Source organism: Oryctolagus cuniculus, chromosome 9, assembly GCF_964237555.1.
Source record: "Oryctolagus cuniculus chromosome 9, mOryCun1.1, whole genome shotgun sequence".
Lineage (NCBI taxonomy): Eukaryota > Metazoa > Chordata > Mammalia > Lagomorpha > Leporidae > Oryctolagus > Oryctolagus cuniculus.
Window position 1 is genome coordinate 63,743,612 of NC_091440.1, and position 22,459 is coordinate 63,766,070.

The 22,459-nt window shown below is 34.6% G+C and overlaps 1 protein-coding gene across 21 annotated transcripts in view; it reads right to left on the reverse strand.

Annotated features, from left to right (window-relative positions):
• TSC22D1 (TSC22 domain family member 1) overlaps positions 1 to 22,459 on the reverse strand; it is a 122,411-nt gene that overhangs the window by 78,707 nt on the left and 21,245 nt on the right. For 2 of the 21 annotated variants that reach the window (XM_070048781.1, XM_070048770.1), the window contains one exon: positions 5,478 to 11,963. The exons of 7 other annotated variants lie outside the window; for them this stretch is intronic. In XM_070048781.1, coding sequence (XP_069904882.1) covers positions 11,660 to 11,963 — 304 coding nt within the window. In that variant the 3' untranslated portion in view covers positions 5,478 to 11,659. Of the gene's footprint in view, positions 1 to 5,477; positions 11,977 to 13,111; positions 13,268 to 22,459 lie in introns of those variants that run through there. 12 more of the 21 variants (XM_070048786.1, XM_070048777.1, XM_070048773.1 and 9 more) reach the window with 12 other exon arrangements.

A 22,459-nucleotide genomic window follows, 5' to 3' on the forward strand; every position in this document is an offset into this window, starting at 1 on the left:
CCAGCATTCCATATGGATGCCAGTTCAGGTCCCAGCTGCTCCACTTCTGATCTGGCTCTCTGCTATGGCCTGGGAAAGCAGAAAATGGCCCAAGACCAACAGACCAATCGACTGACTGACCAACCATCCTACCTCTCTCTCTCTCTCTTTGCCTCTGTAACTCTGCCTTTCAAATAAATTAAAAAAAAAAAAAAAACTATTCTGTAAGATAAAATGATGGATATGTGACATTATGGATTTAGCAAAATTCATGGAACTATAGGACAAAGAAAGTATACCTTAATATAAACTATGAACTTTTATGTATCAAAATTAGTTTATCAACAGCAACAAATGTACCACACTAATACAAGCGGAAACTTGAGGGGACGGGTTAATAGTTGTGCTGAAGATTACCAAAAAAAAAAAAAGTCCAAGGTTGGATAAAACACATACACAATAAAAGAAACAGACACACATATATCCTGCTATTAGCAATCAAAAGAATGTAGGAATAGCAGTATTAATTTCAGACAAAGCAAATTTCAAAAAAGGAAAATTATCAGGGATAAAGAGGTGTAATGATAAAAAGATCAATATTCCAAGAAGGCAATATCATCCTTATAGGTGTGCCTAATTATAGAACATCAAAAATATGTGAGGCAAAGCTGATAAAAATGTGAGAATTGGTTAAAAATTTAAATACCCTTTTATCAGTAATTAACAGGTCCAGGAAGCAGAAAATCAGAAAGGATATTAATGGAACTTAATAAGACCATCAACAGGATCAACCTGACATCAACAGAATGCTGCATCCAACATCAGAACTGCTCAGGCTCACATGGGACACTAAGCAAACAGACCACACTTTGGGCAGTGAAACACGTTACCAGATACCCAGCTTTCAGATCACAATGGAAATTGAACTAAAAATCACAGACACAATACCACTGATAGCTGGAAATACTCAGAATATTCAGAAATTCAACACTTCTAAGTATCACAGATATGAAGTTCAAGATAAATTTTAAAAGATTTCAAATAATAAAAATGAAAATGTAATTTCCAAAATTTGGGGGACACAGCCAAAACAGTGTTTAGAGGGAAATTTATAGCACTGAATAACCTAGATTAGCAAAGACCAAAAAATCAATAATCTTAAATTCCACCTTAGGAAAACCAGAGGTAGAAGACTGGAAATGGACTTCCTGGCTCTGGGCTTCAAACTGCCAGCCACTGAAAGCATTTGGGGAGTCAATCCGTGTAAACTAACACTCTCTCCAACTCTATAACTCTCTCTCTCTCTCTCTCTCTCCCTCCCTCCCCCTCCCCCCTCTCGCTCTCCATATATCTGTGTGTGTGTATAGATATACACAGATAGATGTTTAACTCTCTGAAATAAACTTTAAAAAAAAAAAATCACTGTAACTCAAAGTGAAAAGCCAAAACCAAAATCTCATTCTTTGATCAGTAAGTGATAGACATCAGATCATCTTAACCAATAAAAAAGGACACAAAAAAAGCTAGTATCACAAGTAAAATGAATTACTTATACCATTAACATGAAAAGGATAAGAATCATTATGATCAATTCTATGTCAACAAATCTGTTAACTTGGGTGAAAAGAACGAATTGTTTAAATGATACAATTTGCCAAAACTCACTGCAAGAAACAGTTAAGTTGAACAGGCCTATATATATTAAAGAAATTGAACAATAATAACCTCTCCAAGCAGAAAGTCCTACATCAGATGATTTCACTTGTGAATTCTACCTGATATTTATGGAAATGACATCAATTTCCTATAATCTCTTCAGAAAGTAGAAATGGAGGGTAAAACTCTTCATTCCATGAGGCCAGCATTACCCTGATACCAAAATCAAAGATAATACAAGAAATGAAAATTACAGAAGAATATCTCTCATGATCACTGATGTAAAAAAATCTGACTGCGTATTCACAAATGAAATCCAATGATGATAAAAAGAAACACACACTGTGACCAATAGGATTTACTCTATGAATGCCAGACTGGCTGACATCCAAGTCAACTTATATGATCCTCTATATTAACTTGCTAAAGTAGAAAAATCATTTGACCCCATCAATAAATGAAGAAAAGGCATTTAAAAAAAATCCAACATCCACTTCTGGTTAAACATTGTGAGAAACCAGGAACAGAGAGGAACTTCTCAATATGATGAGGATTATCTAGAAAAGTCCCACAGTTATCATACTTACTCGTGAGAAACTAGATGCCTTCTCCATAGTATTGGCAACAGAACAAGGGAGTCTCCTGCCGCTACTCCTATTCAACAATACATTGGGTAATCCTAACTAGTATAATAAAGGAAATGAAAATGGAGTGAGAATAAAATTTTGTTCAGAGATAAAATTATTCCACATATTCAAAATTCCTATGAATCAAGGAAAAAACTCCTGCAATTAATAACTGACTACAGCAAGGTTTCAAGATACAAGGTTAACATGCAAAAGTAGACTCCTTTCCTACACGCCAACAATGAACAACTGGATTTTGAAATTTAAAACCCAATACTATTTACATTAACAAAAAAATATTTAGTTCACACCTAGTAAAATATGATCTAATATTTATATAAGAAATTTAAAAATCTGATGAAAAGTCAGAAATCTAAATAACTAGAGAAATATTCCATGTTCATGGATAAGATGACTCAATATTTCTTAAGATCAATTCTTCCCAACTTTATCTGCAGATGCAATGCAATCCCAATCAAAATCTTAGTATGCTTTTTGTGGACATACTGATTTGAAAGTCTATATGGATAAGCAAAATATTCAGAATAACTAGCATGATACTGGCAAGAACAAAGTCAAGAGGACAAGAGAAAATGGTATTGGCAAAAGAACAAATCATTGGAAATAGAGACCCCAGAAGCAGAACCACAAGGACACTCAAAAAATCTTTGAGAAAAAGGAACAAAGCCAATTCACTGTAGAAGGAATAGTTTTTCCAATAAATGATGCTGGAACAACTATAGACTTCATACTTTGCCTCCAAAAAGTCAACTTAAACAGAAACATTTCACAAAAATTTACTCCAAATAGATCATAGATCTAAATCTAATGCAAAACTTTAAGAAAACTGTAGAAGATAAATAACACTGTAGAAAATCTAGGTGATTGAGTTTGGCAATGAGTTTTTATTTTTTATTTTACAGATAGAGTTAGTGAGAGAGACAGAGAGAAAGGTCTTCCTTCTGTTGGTTCACTCCCCAAATGGCCGCTATGGCCGGCACTGTGCCCATCTGAAGCCAGGAGCCTCCTCCCGGTCTCCCATGCAGGTACAGGGGCCCAAGCACCTGGGCCATCCTCCACTGCCCTTCCAGCCACAGCAGAGAGCTGGACCGAAAGAGGAGCAACCGGGACTAGAACCCGGCGCCCACATGGGATGCTGGCGCCGTAGGCGGATTAACCAAGTGAGCCAACGGCACTGGCCCCAGCAATGAGTTTTTTAGATACAACACCCAAACCATGATCCGTGAAAGAAAAAAACTGAGAAGGCAGACTTCAGTAAAATTTAAAATTCTGTTCAAAAGACAGGTAAGAGAATAAAAAGGTAAGCCAGTCTGGGTGACATGTGTCAAACACCTATCTGATAAAAGACTGGTATCCTAAATACAATTAAGAACTTACAAATCTATCTGAGCAGACATCTCACTGAAGAAAGTAACAGAGATTGTAAATAAGCATATGAAAAGATGCTCAAACCCCCATCATTGGGCAATTACAAACAAACAAAATGATACCACAAGATAGCTATTACAGAGTGGCTATACTCACTGACACCACCAAAGGCTGGTGAGAATGTGGGGCAAAAGAACTAGCATCCACTCCTGGAGGGAATGCAAAATGGCACAACCACTGGGGAAGATGGCAGGGCAGCCTGCAACACCATGCTTAGCACAGGCTCACCAAGTCAGCCAGCAATCACACCAGCAGGGAACACAAGGCATTCCTAGGGCAGATAAACCATTCTATGTATTACTGTAATGGTAAACACACGACATGTGTTTGGCAAAACTGATAGTGAATCCTAATGTAAACTGGGGACTACAGTTAATAATATACCAATATTGGCTCATGAATTAAAAACATTTACCACATCAATCCGAGATGGTATCAGGGAAAACTATGAGAGGTAGAAGGAGGCACAGGGGAACTCCATTCTCATTCAGTTTCCTATAAACCTTAAAATTGCTCTTTTAAAGAAAATCTATAAAAGTGCATACTAAGCAAGTAATTATCTTTTCCACATTAGATTTTGAGATTCTATATGTAACTTTCCTGAGACTATGCAGCCTTTTGTTAAAGACAATTGGCAATCAATGGTGTAACAGAATTCTTCAGAACCTGCTTGTTCATTACAGGCCCTTGGGCAGTCTTTGTTGACTTCTGAGCCTCAGTACCTTTATGTGTAAAGTGGAAAGCTTATCACTTTTCTTACAAGGTAGCTGAATTGTATAAATGTATGTGAAGCACCTAGTGAAGTCGCACAGGAAGGCATGTAAAGGTTTGTTTGTTCTTCCTTGGTTTGCTCCAAATTCTAACTCAGGAAAGATTAAACACAGCCAGCTCTCTGCATCCATAGTTCCAAAACACTGAGGACTGAAAATACAAGAGGAATAAATGGTGCCTGTACTGAATACGTACAGATCTTTCTTTTCCCATTATTTCAACAATTCAGGATAACAACCATTCACATGGCATTTCCAAAGTAGTAAGTATTTCAAAATAATTGGAAAGTATATGGAAACATGTACAGCTATAAGCCAATACTGCACCCTTTTATATAAAGGACTGGAGCCATCTGCAGATTTTTATATCCTGGGGGATCTTGGAAGATCCTGGAACCAATTCCCCACAGATACTGTGGGCTACCTGAATACCACATTTCTAACAATGCTTCTTAAATAGATGTGTGTGCAACTATTAAATAAATATCCTGTGTCTTTCTGGAGCTCATTTTATGATTTGGAGGGAGAAAGCTAAATATTTTAACTGGGAATTTTAAAAATATTGCTAAACATAAAAAACAAGCTGCTATAACAGCAAACACTACACTTTGAGGTACAAGACTATCCTTAAGAATTTAGGCTACATCCTCAGAATTCCAGAGCTACTTCTTCGTCTTCTGCTGTTTCGTGTATATTTCCCAAACTTTTCCACTAAAGTACTGCCTTTTATTAATTTTAATCATGTTATGAAACAAAGTTCATTTTCTTCTCAACACCAGTCATGTGCTGCATTTGGTTCCAATAGGCCTGGTTACCCTTACATTAGCAAGGACAACCTGAAAAAATAACATCTCATATTACACAAGTCATCTAATAAAGTTTGTAGTTGTTGATGCCAGAATTAAGAAAACCAAAAATAAATGGGAGATTGTACTTGTGTAACAAAGATTTCCAAAGTCTTCACTATCACCTTGATTTTTTTTCTTTTACTAAACTATGTATTTCAGTCTTTGGATAAACACAGTATTGATCTCATTTTTACAAGCAAAATATTTTGCATCTCACTAATGTCTTTGCCTAAGAGAATCTCAACATGCATAAAACTAAGCACCTTACTGGATCAACAAAGGGTAACGTCGAATGGGTATCCTGGTCAAACAGAACATAAGGTCATGTGTTCTAACAGCCCAGGTAAAGCACACTTGTATAATGCTGGCTTAGTGCCAAACACTAAGATAAACAATGAAAACTAATATTCAAAGAAGATCCGAAAACCTTTCATGACTAACAGGTAAGAACCTGGAGATACTTAACCTGACAATTTGCTCTTGTCCAGAACTGGGATCAACTAGAGGAGGTAGCAAAGTGGTACAGATCTCTGAGCCGTTGGTCTTGAGACTTGAATCTTAAAATGTATTATCAATGGTGTGACATTAGAAATGTGATATTTTGGGGTTATCAGTCATCTAGTAATATACAATTATGGTAGAAATCTAGATAACTTCTAAAGTATCTTTCAAATAAAAAATGGCACAGGAGCAAATTCTGGATCAATTTCTTATCAGCAGACATTCTAAACAATAAAACGCTAGCTCCTGAAATGCTGAGCTCTACCACTAGTTTATAAGAGTATTAATATTTTGTTCTACATGAAGGGAAAAGTGGAGTAAGTAGCAAATTATTTTAAATAAAAGCCAAATGCCCATGAGCTGCAGTTCTTATAAAAAGAATTCAAACATATGATAGACGATTACTGTGTTTTCTAATGTTACCATAAACTTAGTTATACTAATAATTTAATCCTAGGGAAAAAATCCTAATCAATTTTCTTATCTCATCAACATTCAGTACAACATTTTTCTTCATTTTTAGATATAAGAATTATACTAACAATCAACTCTTAGAGCCTACTTAAAATTCCTTAGAGGGCCTGGCACTGTGGCTTAGTGGGTGAAAGCCTCTGCCTCTGGCACCAGCATCCCATATGGGCACCAGTTTGAGTCCCGGCTGTTCCTCCTCCAGTCCAGTTCTCTCCTACGGCTGGGAAAGCACTAGAAGATGACCTAAGTGCTTTGGCCACTACACCCACATGGGAAACTCAAAAGAAACCCCTGCTCCTGGCTTTGGATGGGCCCAGCTCCGGCTGCTGCAGCCATTTGAGGAGTGAACCAGCAGATGGAAGACCTCTCTTTCTCTCTCTGTAACACTGCCTCTAAAAAAAAAAAAAAAATTCCTTAGAGAGTGTAACTTTTTCCTCTCAATGATTTTATATACTAGGCAACAATATTATTTCTTAATCTATAATTATTTCCCTTAGTATTTATGAAAGTTCATAAAAGTACTCGAATTTCTCAAATAAAAATAAAAAGTTCTTTCTTGAACAACTGTTTTCTAAGTTCCTGGTATCATTGAATAAAAATACACACCCAAAATGAAGCCAGGCAATAATCTCATGGAATGTGTACTCAAGTTTTCAAGGAAAACCCACTTTTAAAGTGCTCAGGGTTTAAGAAATACTAAATTAGAGTGATAAACACTGAGAGCAAAGAAAGGAGATGCCTTGGAATATCAGAGACCACATACACAAGAGTACCATGTCTGCATGTATTTCTAAATCTACTTCAAGCTCATACAAAAACAAATTTATAGTTTACCCATTTCCCATCTCTGGAAGAGAATATTAGCAAGAATTCTTTTCCTAATTCTAAATCTGTCTGAGAAACCTAAGGCTATCTGTTGTGGTTTACTTTATCATCAGACATTGAACGTATTTCTCTCTAGGCCATACCTTACCTCTTGAGCAGAGATCCCTTTGATCACAATTTCTGAACACTCCCGAAGCACACTTCAAAGTTCCCTAACGTTTTCAATGCAGTAATCTAATTACCTGATAGATGTACAAGTGAGAAAACTCCAGGGCACCTATGTGTTCATTTTTAAAACATCAATCTTTCCCATTTTAAGACTGAATTAGTATGAAATCCTTTTAACAAAGGAAAAGAAAAATAACTGAGTAAAATTAGGTTGGAATTGTCCAACACTTAGGACATCTAAGCACTGACATTTTGTGCAATTGTTTCAATATAGTAAAAGAAAGTAAGATCTGTATACATGCTTACAATAAGCTGAACAGTGTGATATTTACTTTTTTTTTTTAAAAAAATAAGCTACTCAAAAAGGAAAAAAAAATCCTTTGTTTTTTCACTAAGGAACCAAAACAGACTTTTAAATACTAATTCAATCAATGATCAGTTATGGTGAGGCCGTAAGCCTATGATCATGTATCTCGAAGATATAATTACTAAACCAACTTTAACATTCTGTAATACTTTTGTTTTGAAGGCTACTGAGAGTGTAGGCAACAGTCCTTACAAACCCATCACCTCTGATATTTTTGAAGTTTCTGCTGCAGGATGTTTTATCCTCCATCCTACCCCTCCCTTTTATACAGGTACAGGAAAGGCTTACAAATTTTTTGTTTGTCTTCCCCCACATAAAATATAGCCTCCCATTGAAATATATTTTGTTTGTAAACCTTTCGGTAGGGTATATTCTAAAAACAAAACAAAACAAAACAAAACCACCTTTAACCACAAAATCTTTAACTCATCTTTTCCAAACTTACCAGATTAATAAAGCCAAGAATTTTAGCTTCCTTACCCTTTCCTTAATAGAGCTGGCTCATCCTTTTGTAATACTCATTTTCTCAGAATTTCTTTGGGGAACCACTTTATTTCATTTTAATCCACATGTTGTCATTAGTTCAATTTTTATTTCCTTGCCTAGGACCCCATCTTAGTGTTTACTTTTAATTTTTGGAGTCCACATTTTGTGTTACTTCTCCCAAATTCAAAAAGAAATCCCTTGCTCCTAGAAGACCCTGCATAGAAAAGTGGACTATTGCATCAGCTTCAATTAACCCATTAAATCCCAAGTTTTCAATTCTGTAGATATTTCCATGACATATTTATATCACAGTTACCATAAGTGGTATATTTAGTGCTCAATCAAGTTTTTATACATGTCCTAAATATAGGACAATGAAACATAATGGGTTAAGCTTATGCAGGCATAGACAAGAATCATTAAAACCCAAAATTTACCCTTTTCCATGCTGTCTTGATAATATTAAAAGATTCTGGAGCCACCATTTCTCATTTTATAGTTTTTGCTAGCAGAACATTCAAACACAAAACATTTAATTCATTTGTAACAGTCATTACTAGTTGGGTGGTTCAACAATCAGCCATCAATTTCAAATGTTCATTTTCTGGGTAAAGGAATTGTTTTTGTATGCTATTTTGTAAGGGGATAGATTTTGATCAATCTAGTTTTAAAAGATTTGACCAAATTATTCCCAATGTTTACATTATTAACTCAAAGAGTTTAAATAGTTTACAAAATCAACATACAAAAATGGCATCTAAAAAATCCAATTCTGGAAACAAAGCTAAGATGTTGTAATTAGGAAAATGCAAAAACAGATTAAACAGATCACCTATGTCATACATTCACATGGTGACCCCATCATTTTAAGTTTCAAAAATCATTTTTCTCAAAAAAATTGTTATATACAAAGGGATAAAATATATATTCAGAAATGCTTAGAAGACACATAAAATTAGAATACACTTTAAAATGCTGTTTCAATTTTCACTTTCTACTCCTGAAACAGAAATAAGCCATTTATCAGTAAGTGCATTTTTTTCATGGACAAAATATTTATTAGTTTTCAAATGATCACAAATACAAATATTACACAATTAGTCATTCTAGAAAAAAATTAGCTTACGTTAATATTCAGAAAACATTGAAAAATATAGAACTGCATATTGTGACACGAAATATAAAAAACTGAAAGAAAAACGCATCAAAATAAAAGTTTAAATAAACAAATCAGTTCACAATAATATACAAAAAGTTTCACTTTTAAATAGCTTTTAGTGGCATGAGGTAAATAGAAATGCACTTACATTTCTTTTGCACACTTTAAAGGAACAAAGCTAAAATTTAATCAAAGCATGAGATTAAAAGATTAAATCACTTTTCATCTTCAAAGCTAAAACAAAAAGCTAATAATCTCATAGGCCATATAAAATGGTTTGTACTGCGGTTCAAAGAACTCAACCCATTAAATTTCCAAGCAAATTTCACTTTCAGTTCTGTAAGTTCTTTCTAAAATGTTGGGTAGCTGTTTTTTTAATTTATATGCTTGTAAATCAACTGTCATATTAACATGTAACAAAAGTCAGGAATAAAAACCTGTAACCATTTATGGGAATTCAGAGCTCTCCAGGGAAATTTTAGATCAAATGGATCTTTTAAACTTACTTTTAAGTACTATTCTTACAAAATCTTATTTATAATTAATGAGGAAAAAAATACGTCTCATAGATAGCCAAGAAAGATTAAAGATCAGGTGAAATTTTAGCAAATGTGGCTTTTAAAAATCTGTGAGATTTCTAAAACATCTTACTTGCTTCCATATTAATAACTATGACTTCAATTCTTAAAATTTATATCAAAATAAAAGAAACTGGCAGCATCAGAATACTTTGAAAAGTTTCATTAATAGCTTTTGACTGACCAGTTAATAGATACCAGAGAAATAAAACATTTTGTTAACTGCTTTTATCAATCAATGGACAGTTTAGATAACTATTTTGTAACACTTATTCACACTTATAGGCTTATTCTAATGCTAACTGCCTTTGCTCTATTAACTGCTGCTTTGTGACAGCATCATTGAGACTTAGTATGCCTTCAGTGCAGAACAATACTTCAAGTTTAACAGGTATTTAGGACTTCAGAAGACAGACCACGCTACTCTGACTCTGATGTCTCTTTTATTTCTATATTACATTCTGTTGACTTGAGAAATACAGTAAGAATAAGGCTCAAGAACAGCAAAAGATGAGCTTGAAGAGTATATCCTAATATTAAAAGTAATTCTGGAATAATTAAGAAGTTCACCCTTGATTTATTAATTTCTTTCAGTGTAATAAAACAATTCATTATGTTCTCTGGATTTCCTATAGTGCTTTAAAAAAGTCTGCCTACTTCACTAAGGTGATTTTAAATCCTGGAAGTCCTTTAAATGGAACAGATACAGAGAGCTGCTTTAAAGAAAGGAGTCTCTCAAGCTGCCTCTATTTCAGTCTTCTAAATAGAAAGACATATTTTCATGACCATGTAAAATTCCAATATGAAAAGATTATTTGAGCCTTTCCATGTTCAGACCAAGAGTAAATAAACCAGAGTAGATCTTAAAGTTTATAAATGACAAGATCAGGTGGCTCGCTCATTCTTGTGTCTTCTAGACATAGTGCATGGGTCCATTCACCACTGCCTTCCAAACTGCAGATGCTGGCATGTCTGACAGATATCATCCATGAAGGCTCTGCTAGAAGAATTCCTTTTGCTGAAGTATGATGTTTTACCAGTTGAAAGAAATCTGGGCAATTAGAGAACAAATAAACCAGTCTCCCATTATCAAGATACCTGGAGTCACAGAAGGAATCCACCAAGGAAAAATGAAAACTTGCCAAAAGCACCAAGTTCACAGTCTACCCACTGTAGATAAGAACTTCCTGGAATCAAATCCTACCCTCGGCATCAGAGAAACTAAGAGAAAATCATCTTAATGCCATGGGGAAAATCTAGGGAAAGGGCTCTTTTGCCACAAATATTATTCCTAGGGACAAGAAAAACGGCTTTTGAGTATATTAAACATAGCTTTCAGGGTTATTATATCCTGAAACTTATAATCATTCATATTTACTCTATTAAAGAATGAAGCCTAGATTTGACAGTAAAACCATAATGGTACTATCATTGCATCTTTTAAAATATCAAATATTAAGTCCTAATGTTTGGGGTAGGAAAATACCAAAAAGTTCTAACAGTGCAGGATAACACCTGGACATCTGACTATATAAATTAAAAGACCAGATGTCTTGTTTGCCCAAAAATGAAAAACAGAAAGTTTTCAATTACTAAAATGTAAAAGAGTAGTTTAAAGTCCACTCATACCATAAAGGCCAAATAGGTGAATATCCCCTTTTCAAAATTCCTGTGGACTACATAGGCATTCACCGAATCATGTGCCCAAATCATCCATTGCTTTGGCTGTCTGGAGAGAAAATTAAATAAATGTCAGGTTTCTTTTTTAAATGGGCACTAGTTAGCACTCTCAGAAAAACAGACAGATTGCATCCCCACCTGGTTCTTATGTGAACCCAAGGAGTTTACCAATAGAATTAAATGGGCAATGGAAGAACACTCCAATAGATAAATAAACCCAAGTAAATAATGGAAAGCACCCACTTGTTTATTATCCTTTCCCACTCTCTCCAGAAGCTGGATATTCTGTCTCCAAGGGTTCAGTGGAGAAAGTGGACCCCTGACGTCAAAAGCTCTCCGTGGTCTTGGCTGTATCTGTGGTTCTAGGATCACTCCTTGCACCTCTGGTAGGAGAGAAGCACTGAAATAGAGAGCTGAATATAGATTTAAGAAAAAATTCTTATTAAGAAATTACATTCTGTGGTCATTCGAGTTTGTAATGGCTTATCCTCAGGATAAAAAGGAGCTACCTTTGGGTATGCTTTCCTTAATGCCTTCTTAATTTGAATTTTAGAAATGTTTACATTCTTCAGAACAATTAAGAAGGGACCTGTATTGGTTTAAGCCATAACACACTCTGTGACAAACCACTCAACCTTGAGTAGAAGACCGAACCAAAAAATGATAAATTATGACTGGAAACAAGATCACAGTTGTCTTAAGGGGACAGGGAAAAGGCACTCAACCTCAGAGATACCATAGGAGGAGTCCCAGTTAATTCTTCTGTCAAAGAGAAGATGATGGAATGAAAAGCAGAAACAGGATAATGAAGCATATTAACAGGAATACAACTAGACTTTGGAAATATTAAGAAGCTGGATTTGTTCTCGGTTTTCAAGTCTGAGGTAATTTAAAGAATTCATCACACTATAGGCCCATATTATAGTGATACAAAGCTAAACTACATATTATCAAAGCTATGACTACTGTCATGGAGAAAGCTATTCTTCAATCACTCATCTTTATAACTTGGGAGGGCAGAATAGCAGACATAGATAACGCAGATTCCAAAATCTTTTTAAAATGCATGATCATTTTTGCTTTGGGTCAAGAAGGACCAGGAATGATCATTAATGGCTACCATGTAGAAATCCAAGCAGTAAGATATACCCAAATAACAGATGATGGTAGAGATACTGGAAAACAGTTAGCTTTATTATAAGGTAAATGGAGAGGAAAAGGAAGTTCAAAAGCATATAGCATCTGACCAAGGAAAAGCTGAAAGGAGAAACAAGAAAGCTAGATACATATTTAAAGTTACAGGGTCTGTGGGACAAATCGTAACAGTGCTGCCTTTGGAAAACAGACCAATTGTACTTTGTGATACAGAATGATACATCCCTATTAAATTTCACATTCTGTTCTAAATATAAAGGTGCCGCATATCCTTGCACTATGGAATACAGTGTTCTATTTGTTGGACATCTCTTATTTGGGGATAAATTAAGGAAACAAGGCTATCACATAATCTCCCTCTCACAGCAACTGTTTATCACAAGGGATCCTTACCTGTTAGTGGAACGAGGATTGTGCTCTCTTGTGCTCTATCAATCAACCAACAAAGGTTTTATCTCAGCACTAAGAAGGTAGCAACCAACCAAAGTTAGTGTTTTAATGCCTTCACTTCATCCTGGCTCTGGTAGCCAGTTTGGAATATACCAAGAGCTGCAAAGGAATGGTTATTCCATTACCTAACAACATTTAGACTAAAATTTTTAAAAGCCTAAAAGATGAAAAGAACAAGCCAACCCTCCTGGTTAGGAAAATATCCAATTCTGTACACATAAGAAATGAAAACAGTGTGGCTTAAAAAATGAAAAATCTGTGAATTTAACCATCAAGTCTGTGATTTCCAAAAGTCAAAAGAAACAAAAAAAAAGAAACCTGAAAGAAGCCAAAACTGCCGTTTAGTAAGAGATATAAAACAAGTAACTACGGAGGTCCTTTATGTGAGGTGATGGCTATTTTTTTTTTCAGTTTTAGTATTCCAATAGATTTTAAGCCCTAAAGTTTTCCAGTTTTGAGGAAACTATTTTTAGATCGGGTTTTTAAAAAGCATTTTACAGGATTATCACACCAAGGAGGTATCTGAGGGATGATGAGAGTGAAGATGCACTAAATCGGAAAAAAAAAAAATCCAAATGTACTTTAGGTCTTTTCAAGAGTCAAAAAACCAAAATAGATAGGTCAACAAAGAACCATACTGGAGTTCTTAAGGGGCAGCTTTTTTGTAATGATGAGACAGATGAGACAGATTTAAAAATCACTACAGAGCTATCTTACATATGTTTTCATTGTATTCATATAGTGCAAATAGGTGCCCCAAAAGTGCTTTAAAAATTAGCAAACAATCCTACTACAGTTTTTTCTAATCAATTTTTTGACAAATCATTTTTTCATGTATAATGAATACAAACTGCAAGAGTTATCAGAGATTTCCAAATTAATGAAATCTCAGTAAAAACTACATATTAGTTACAAATCTGTTAGAAACTATAAAAATATCATTTTCCAAACCTCACAGTTTTTCTTCACCTCTCAAACACTACTGAATGCAAACACTGCCAGAAGGGAAAGGTACATTTTGAAATAAGGAACATGCCCAGCAAAATGCTGTTAAATTTACAGGCCAACTTTACAAATGAAAAGCAATTCCCTAGAAATCCTACCTTGTACAGAGCAATATGGGCTAGGTTTACAGTTTATCCTCTGGGAGGACTTCTAAGTTAAATACCTCCAACCCTCTTATTTACCACATTGCATAGAATGCATGTTAAAAACACAACCTGACCCAAAACGTCTTTAGGTTGGGTTACAGAGCAAATTAAACATCAGCTGGCTGAATCAAAATGGAACCATTTATAAACTTCTCCCAAATGAGCTCACTTTCAGAATATAACTTCTTTATTTGCCTAAATTGCCAAACTTCCAGATTCAACATACATACACTCTGAAATAAAGATTTCTCTAAATAAAAATTTTAAGGACAGCTAACAACTTCCTTGCTTAAAGAATAAAAGACTCAGGATATAATAATGTATCATTATACAGAAAAACGAACCAGTACTCTCCAAATAAGATCAACATTCAAACAAGAAAAATGTGAGATTACTGATGAAGAGTCGTAAGAGTGATACAGTAAGACCTTCCTTAATTCTATTTTAATTACCTGAATTCTCCCATGTGCTTTTTGAAATTGACATGATCTATATTTTATGTTTTATTGGGGAGGAGGGGAATAGAGGAAAGGGGGAGTTAAGGGGGGAGAGAGGGAGATAAAGACAAAATTCTCATCCATGATTTACACCCCAAATGGCCAGGAGGTGAGAACTCAGTCTAGGTTCCCCACCATGGGTCACAGGGACCCAGTGACCGGGCATCACCTGCTGCCTCCCAGAGTGTACCAGCAGAATGCTGGAATCCAGAGCAGAGCTAGGACTTGAACATAAACACTGTGATCTGGGATGCAGGCATCCCAAGCAGTGTCACAATGGGCTAGGCCAAATGCCACCCCTAAGTGACATTTTGAGGAAAAACTGTTACGTATTCCACTGTAGGACTTATATATTTCAACAACTAGAGTGTAAGTTTCAAATTAAAGCTAACAAAATCAGCGATGACAGGCTACCTCAAATGAGTGTTTTAGGTCTGTTAATCTGTCAGTATATCAATAAAATCATTTGAGCATTTTCTATAAATACTTAAACTTCTAAAGATTCTTACTGAAAATCCAGTTATATTCAAATCAGAATAAATCTTAAGTATTTTATATATAAACACCACAAAAATTCTTCTGAGATATATACGAAATTAGACTATTTGCAATATTTGAGCTTAAATGGCTTATTAGTTTTAAGCAGTTCTAGTATTTAAAAAAAAAGGGAGGGCTACATCAAATTATTTTAAGCAACAAAACAGGATAGCTTGTTTCTAAAGACTATGATTTCTATTCACTTCTGATATAACTCACTGATCTAAAGTTGAACGTACCAGTTTATAAATTTACAGATTAGTCATAAAGTAAGCCATTCTACATGAGCTGGAAGCATGATGTAACATTTGTTTCCTACTTACCTGATAACTGCTCATTCTGACTGATTCTAAACACTTCTACAAAGAAAGGAAATTTCTCACAAACTCCTCTAGTAGTCAAAACAGTTCCAGGTGGCAGTAAGAAGGAACATCTTAACTGAAGCAGTCTCTGTATCTCCAGCCCCCAGAAAAGTGCTTGGCACACTCAGTAGGTAATTCAGTACATGTTTTATAAATGAATGAAGTCTACCAATTAAGAAACAAGAAAAAAAAGGAGAATTTTCAAGAGATATCTAAAGTAGATATAAAAGCCTGAATTTCTAAGCCAAAAGAAAACAAAAACTCCTAAGTATTACTTTCATGGATCTCTCTTTATCTTGGGGGTCACCAGCTTCTAGGGTTAATGCTTACATAATATAGTCAGCAGAAACTCTAAAGATATTATAATCCTGAGATGACACAAATTTTAGGGAAATCATAACACCTATTATAGATTTCTTTTCCAGAGACTTATAAGCAGTAAGAAAATAAACCAGATTGTTGACAAAGCACTGAATTTCACATTTTTAATTTCAGAAAAGTGAGACATCTTGCCCCAAATCAAAACAACTCATGTTTTTCAGAATTAGTTACCCAAGATATTATATAGACTATATTATATAGATTATTTTAAAATGACAAATCTTGGGTTTATTATCAAATGGGGTAAACATTTAAAAAAAAAAAAAAAAGCAAGCCTGGATCCTAAAGGGATTCCATAGCCTGATGAAGATACAAACTGAATCATGGAAAACAATTCCTCAAAAAACAACGAAGTTGTAAGGAAACAAAAACCCAGCTATTGTAAGGTTTTAAGAGCAACATCTAATCAAATTTCATTATCAATATATTTTCTCCTCATTCTTTTGATCAAGATACCATCCAAAAACATTATTTGCATTTAAGTTTTACTCCACTATATTTAAATGTCTGGTATTTGTTAGAAGCAATAGATGGCTAACCTGATTGTGTCTTCATGCCCCATGATCTTGTAAGATAAAGAAGGAAAAGAGGAAAAAGAATCCCCAATAAAATATATCTTTAGAGCAATTAGTTGACTATGAAATAAATGATAAAATCATAAATTTATCTGCCTAAATGATACTGACATTAAGAAGGAAAAAACACACTGGGGTCAAGAAGGCAATACAATAGTGCTGACACTTACCACTTAGCCCTTTGAATAAAAAAGATTTGCAGCCAATAAGCCTTTGAATGCAATGTAAATTAAAAACATGTTATCTCAAAAAATAAAACATTAAGCTAAAAGAAGGCTTGGATATTGGACAAAAATGATAATTAGTCAAAGTAACATTAAGAAAATCTCTAAATTACTCAAACACTGTTCATAAGTAACCTATTCATTACTTTTATTTCTCTAGCATCTTTTTTGCCTTTTTTTAAGATTTATTTATATGAAAGGCAGAGTTAGAGAGAGAGAGTGAGAGAGAGAGTGAGAGAGAGAGAGAGAAGATCTTCCATCCACTGGTTCACTGGTTCACCAAATGGCCACAATGGCCCAGGTTAGGCCAAACTTGTTAGGACACAGGAACTCCATCTGGGTCTCCCACAAGGGTGGAAACACAGTATTCGTTCAGGTCATCTTCCACTGCTTTCCCAGAAGGAGCTTTATAGCAGGGAGCTGAATTGAAGTGAAGCAGCCAGGACTCAAATGTGTGCTCACAGGGAATGCCAGCTTTGTAGGCAGCAGCTTAACCTGCTGTGTCAGAATGTCAGCCTTAGTCACATGAAACAGTAGGTTTTGTTCTTTAATGATCAGCATATTTTGAAGTACACATAAGGTATTTTCAAAAGAGTCCTCTTTCTACTATATTTTTACTTGAGGATCTTGGGTTGTGCTACAATCACAGTAGGTACATTCAGAAAAAGAGAAACTATAGCAAGAAATGCACTTAATATTTTATGAATTGAACTGCCTTTACCTTAATTTCTCTAGGGTCTTTATCCAATGTTGACCAGAAAAAGGATGTATCCAACAACAAAACAAAACAAAAGGTTATAGAATTCAAGTTAATCCAAACCAGCTCTCTGCTATGGCCTGGGAAAGCAGTGAAGATGGCCCAAGTCCTTGGGCCCCTGCACCCATGTGGGAGACCTGGAAGAAGCTCCTGGCTCTGATTGGCACAGCTCCAGCAGTTGCAGCCAACTGGGGAGTGAACCATTGAATAGAAGACCTTTCTGACTCTCCTCTCTCTGTGTAACTCTGACTTTCAAATAAACAAATAAATCTTTAAAAAAAAAATTCAAGTTAAAAGGATCCAATCAAGCAAGAACCATCCATGGTTGGCAAAATTAATGGGTGAAAGTATGGTAAGAGGCAGAATGTTTAAACTGTCTCAAAATATTTCCTGTAAGACATGTGTTAATTACAAAGGGGAAAAACTAGTAACTTGACAGTTTAGAAACCTGGCCAAATGATCAGGATGACACCATCAGTAATACGGCAAATTGGTACCATGTACCTTCCTAATACACTGCACTGACACACACACATCACATCTGAGGTAGCCTTGCCAAAAATGTATAATAGCGATTTATTCATGAGAAAATATCAGATAAGTACAAGCTGAGGGCCACTCTAACAGCTATTACTCTACCAAAGCGTTAAGATCTCAAAAGGCAAAGGAAGAAAAGGCCTAGACTGAAGGAGGCAGAACAACTAAGTACAATATGGGATCCATTTAATAGAGAGCATCAAAATTCAAAACACATTTATAGGTTAGTTAGTACTGACTCCTACATTTGAACTATAGTTACACGAGTACAAGGTACAAACAATAGGGAAATTTGGGTAATGTGTATATGGAAACACCCTGTACTATATTTTATGCAACTTTCTGATAAGACTAAATCCTGGAAAACTTTCCATACTTGACACACCTATAGAATAATCTATGAGAAGAAATATAAAATCATTCAGATGAAAAGTTTAGCCTTTAAAAATTAATCCTAATGGAAATGACAGCACAGTGACAAGTCCTGCACTAATTTCAAAATAGTAATTAGTTGGTAATAGACTTATTTTTTGTTTGTTTTCTTTAGTAAATAGTTCTCTATACAGAGAATTTTAATTCAGAAATTATCTGAGATCAAGGGCCAGTGCTGTGGCATAGCAGGTAAAGCCACCGCCTACAGTGCTGGCATTGCATATGGGTGCCATATGGACACAGGTGCGCGTCCCTGCTGCTCCACTTCCAATCCAGATCTCTGCTGTGGCCTGGGAAAGCAGTGGAAGATGGCCCAAGTGCTTGGGTTCCTGCACCTGTGTGAGAGACATGGAAGAAGCTTCTGGCTCCTGGCTTCGGATCCGCACAGCTCTGGCTGTTGCGGCCAATTGGGGAGTGAACCAGAGGATGTAAGATATCTCTCTCTCTCTCTCTCTCTCTCTCTGCCTCTCCTCTCTCTGTGCAACTCTGACTATAAAATAAATCTTTAAAAAAATTATCTGAGATCAAAAGAAAAAACTTTCTCCTACCAACAGAAAAAACTATACTATGTTCTTAATAAATAAGAAGTATGAAAATTAACTCGACTACAGTAAGCATATGAGATGGGTAAAAAAGCAACGCTTCTTTCCAATTTACATGCTCATTCATGAATTTTTATTTCTGCATTATTAAAAATGGAGGACATTCTAATTCTCTTTAAAATTTCCGTAAGAAACAGTTTAAAGCCATAAGCATTCCTCCCACACATTTTCACTAAAGTTCAAGAGATAAAACTCCCATGTAATTTACTTTCACTTATAAAGCTGGTTGTAAGCAATTATTCAACTTTTTGCTTTAATATTAAGAACTTAGTACACGTAAAGTGATACATTATGCACTTGATATATACTGCCTCACTAAATCCTCACAATAACTCTATTGTATCTGTAAAATCAGTGATATTTACACAACTTCACCCAAAAAGAAACTGATGCACAAAGGAGTTAAGGGATTCACCTACGATTACACACCTGCTAAGCTAAAGAGCAGGAAATTCAATGAGTTTTGACTCTAGGATTCTGATTGTAACTTATTCGTGCTTTTACAAATCATATTTTGATCAACAATTACAAGTACTTCTTTTTAAATACTCAGTATATGATAAAATGCTAGAATAAACATATCTGTTTTAAGTAGAACTCTGAAACTCCTTCAATTTCATTTAAACATATATCAGTTAACAGTTGGTTGTTCTGCCATTGCTATCAACCTATGAAAGTCTGACAAGGCAATAAAACTTGCAAACAAAGTGTAGCAAATTTAAGAACTCAGACTTGGCAACATAAATAATCTAGAACAGATGTTTCTACTGAACCCAAAAAGTCTACATCCAAAACAACGCTTAAATCATAAGAAATCCTTTTTACCTTTAAGTATCTGCAAAAAGCAAGATATAGAAAAATTTTTTTCTAATTCCAATCTGTAGTTTACATATCTAATGACTTGCCTAATATAAAGAACAGTATTTTAAATGAGAATTTCATAGTTAAATGAGTTTTTTCTTAACATAATAGACATTTTAACTACAGATTAAATCATTTTAAGAATAAAATGCTAATCTGGCAATAAAAAACTGGATTCAGAACTCAATTCTGCCACTAGATAACATTCTTTAGTTTATTGCAAAATAGGTAATATCTTAAATGAATGTTGTAGTTGATTTAAAATTTAATATATTTTAAATATTATTTTCAGATGGCTTATATTTCTACTCAAATTCTTCTGAATATAAAGAGAAGCCCAAAAGGTCATTCCCTTTCTCATCTCATTTTTAAGTCTAATTAAAAAGTCAACATAAATATATTAGACATCTGCAGAACTTACCAACATCCTAGATAAGTATTTTCCAATTGGTGCTTTCTTTCTTAATAAAGTGATTTTTTTTTCAAACCAGAGTATATCTACTTATAAAAAATTCTTTCAATCTATTCTACTATAAAACTTGCATTGCAACTGAGCCTAACATGATGAAGACAAATCAGTAGCATCCACCAGTCAGTCACAGAGGGCATCCTGCATGAGCCATAGTGTCCATGTCAGTGAATGTCAGAAAGTAATAAAGTCTTTGTCAACTATTCATCAGATAGCTGATTTCTATACAGCAACGAGAATACAACCCAGAAAAAATAAAAAATGTCCAACCTGATTTCCTAAGTTTAAATCCTGGAAAAAAATTAATCCCAGTATCTTATTGACTATTCCCAGCTTTCTTTCATAACTGTTTGTACTTTCCAAATATTTAGGGAATAAAATTTTGACAATCCATGTCAGAAAAGGAAAACAATACCAAAAAAAAAAAAAAAAAAAAAAAACTGTGAAAAGGTATGGAGGGAAAAAAAAACACCACCACCATCAAAATAACAGTTTAAGAAATACAATTTAACAGATATGTGGAGTTTAGTTAACACTGAGTTGGTTATCAGTAAAACTTCATAAAAGCTACAACAGACTGGCTAGTCCAAGTTCTTTACTTAGACAACCAGAGATCTCCACATGTGAATAGATCGCTATTAAGGAAAAAAAAAAAAAAACCTAATGGATCTCCCTTCACATGTCTTAATAAATTAACTCCTTTAAATTTTACTCAGAAGTAATACCAGATTATGGTATTCTTCCTTCAAAAACTTCAACTGAACAAGCTAATACTTTAAAGATTCTGACTTTCTGAAGCACTATGGTAGCCCATGTTAAAGGCACTCCCAAAGAAGTCAAAAATTCCACTTCTAGTTTACCAGCATGTCTTCAGAAACATCTCCAATAATCATCTTTTTCACTTCTTTAATAAATCCTTTAGGCCCAAAAAAATTTAATGTCTCTCACTAGTATTTGACATCCCTTTTTGTGCTTCTCTTGTATTCCATTTCTGAAATAAGTGTCACACGTGAAATGAACAAAAAGAATAGAATGTTCAACTGGCTCCATACTGAGTTCACATCATTCAACATAACTCTCCAGTGTAAGGTACAAAGAAAGTCAGGTAAGGAAATATTTTCTACTGACAGCAATTAAAACATAGAACATATTCTGATTTGTTTCTCTATCTTGAATGTTTATGAAATTAACTAGTTCTAACCCATTTACAGATTTCCCTAAGATCTGCAGATCATTTACAAAGACAGTGCCAATTAAATGAGCCTGCAAATATGCCAGTGCTGTACTTCTTAAAAATGTTCCTTAACATCTGTCAGATGCCCACTGGGTACAAAGACTTTCACATGACATCTGCTTTTATTTCCAATATGATTTGTGTACTTACAGAAAAGACTAGTAAACAGAGAAAGAACTGTTACAGTAGAATAATAAATGTAGAGATGAGATCCACTTGAGGCCTGGCATCACTTGACTATATGACCCAGGATATTTCTGATATACAGAATAAGCAAATTAACATTTCCCAATGTGTATTTCAAGGGATATTGATTCTACAGGTTAGTAATACATGTAAGTATGATGAAACATGTGGGATTCAATAAAACTGTCTCTTGTGCAGAACTGCTCGGTTTTTAATAAACTAAAATACAGTGTCAACCTTCACATGATATATATAAAAGCATTCTCCAAAATGACTACACTATAAAAGTAATTTGTTTCACCTGAAAAACTAGTTTTATACAAACTATAATTTTGAAACTTTGTACTTGATATCAAAATCCAGTTCAATGAATCTTTAAAGCTTAAAAACCAGATACTGACTCATTATCTTATTTAAAACAAACTGATTAATCTCATTCATTCTAAGGAGATAATTTTCAGTACCATGTGGGATTGAGCTTGGAAC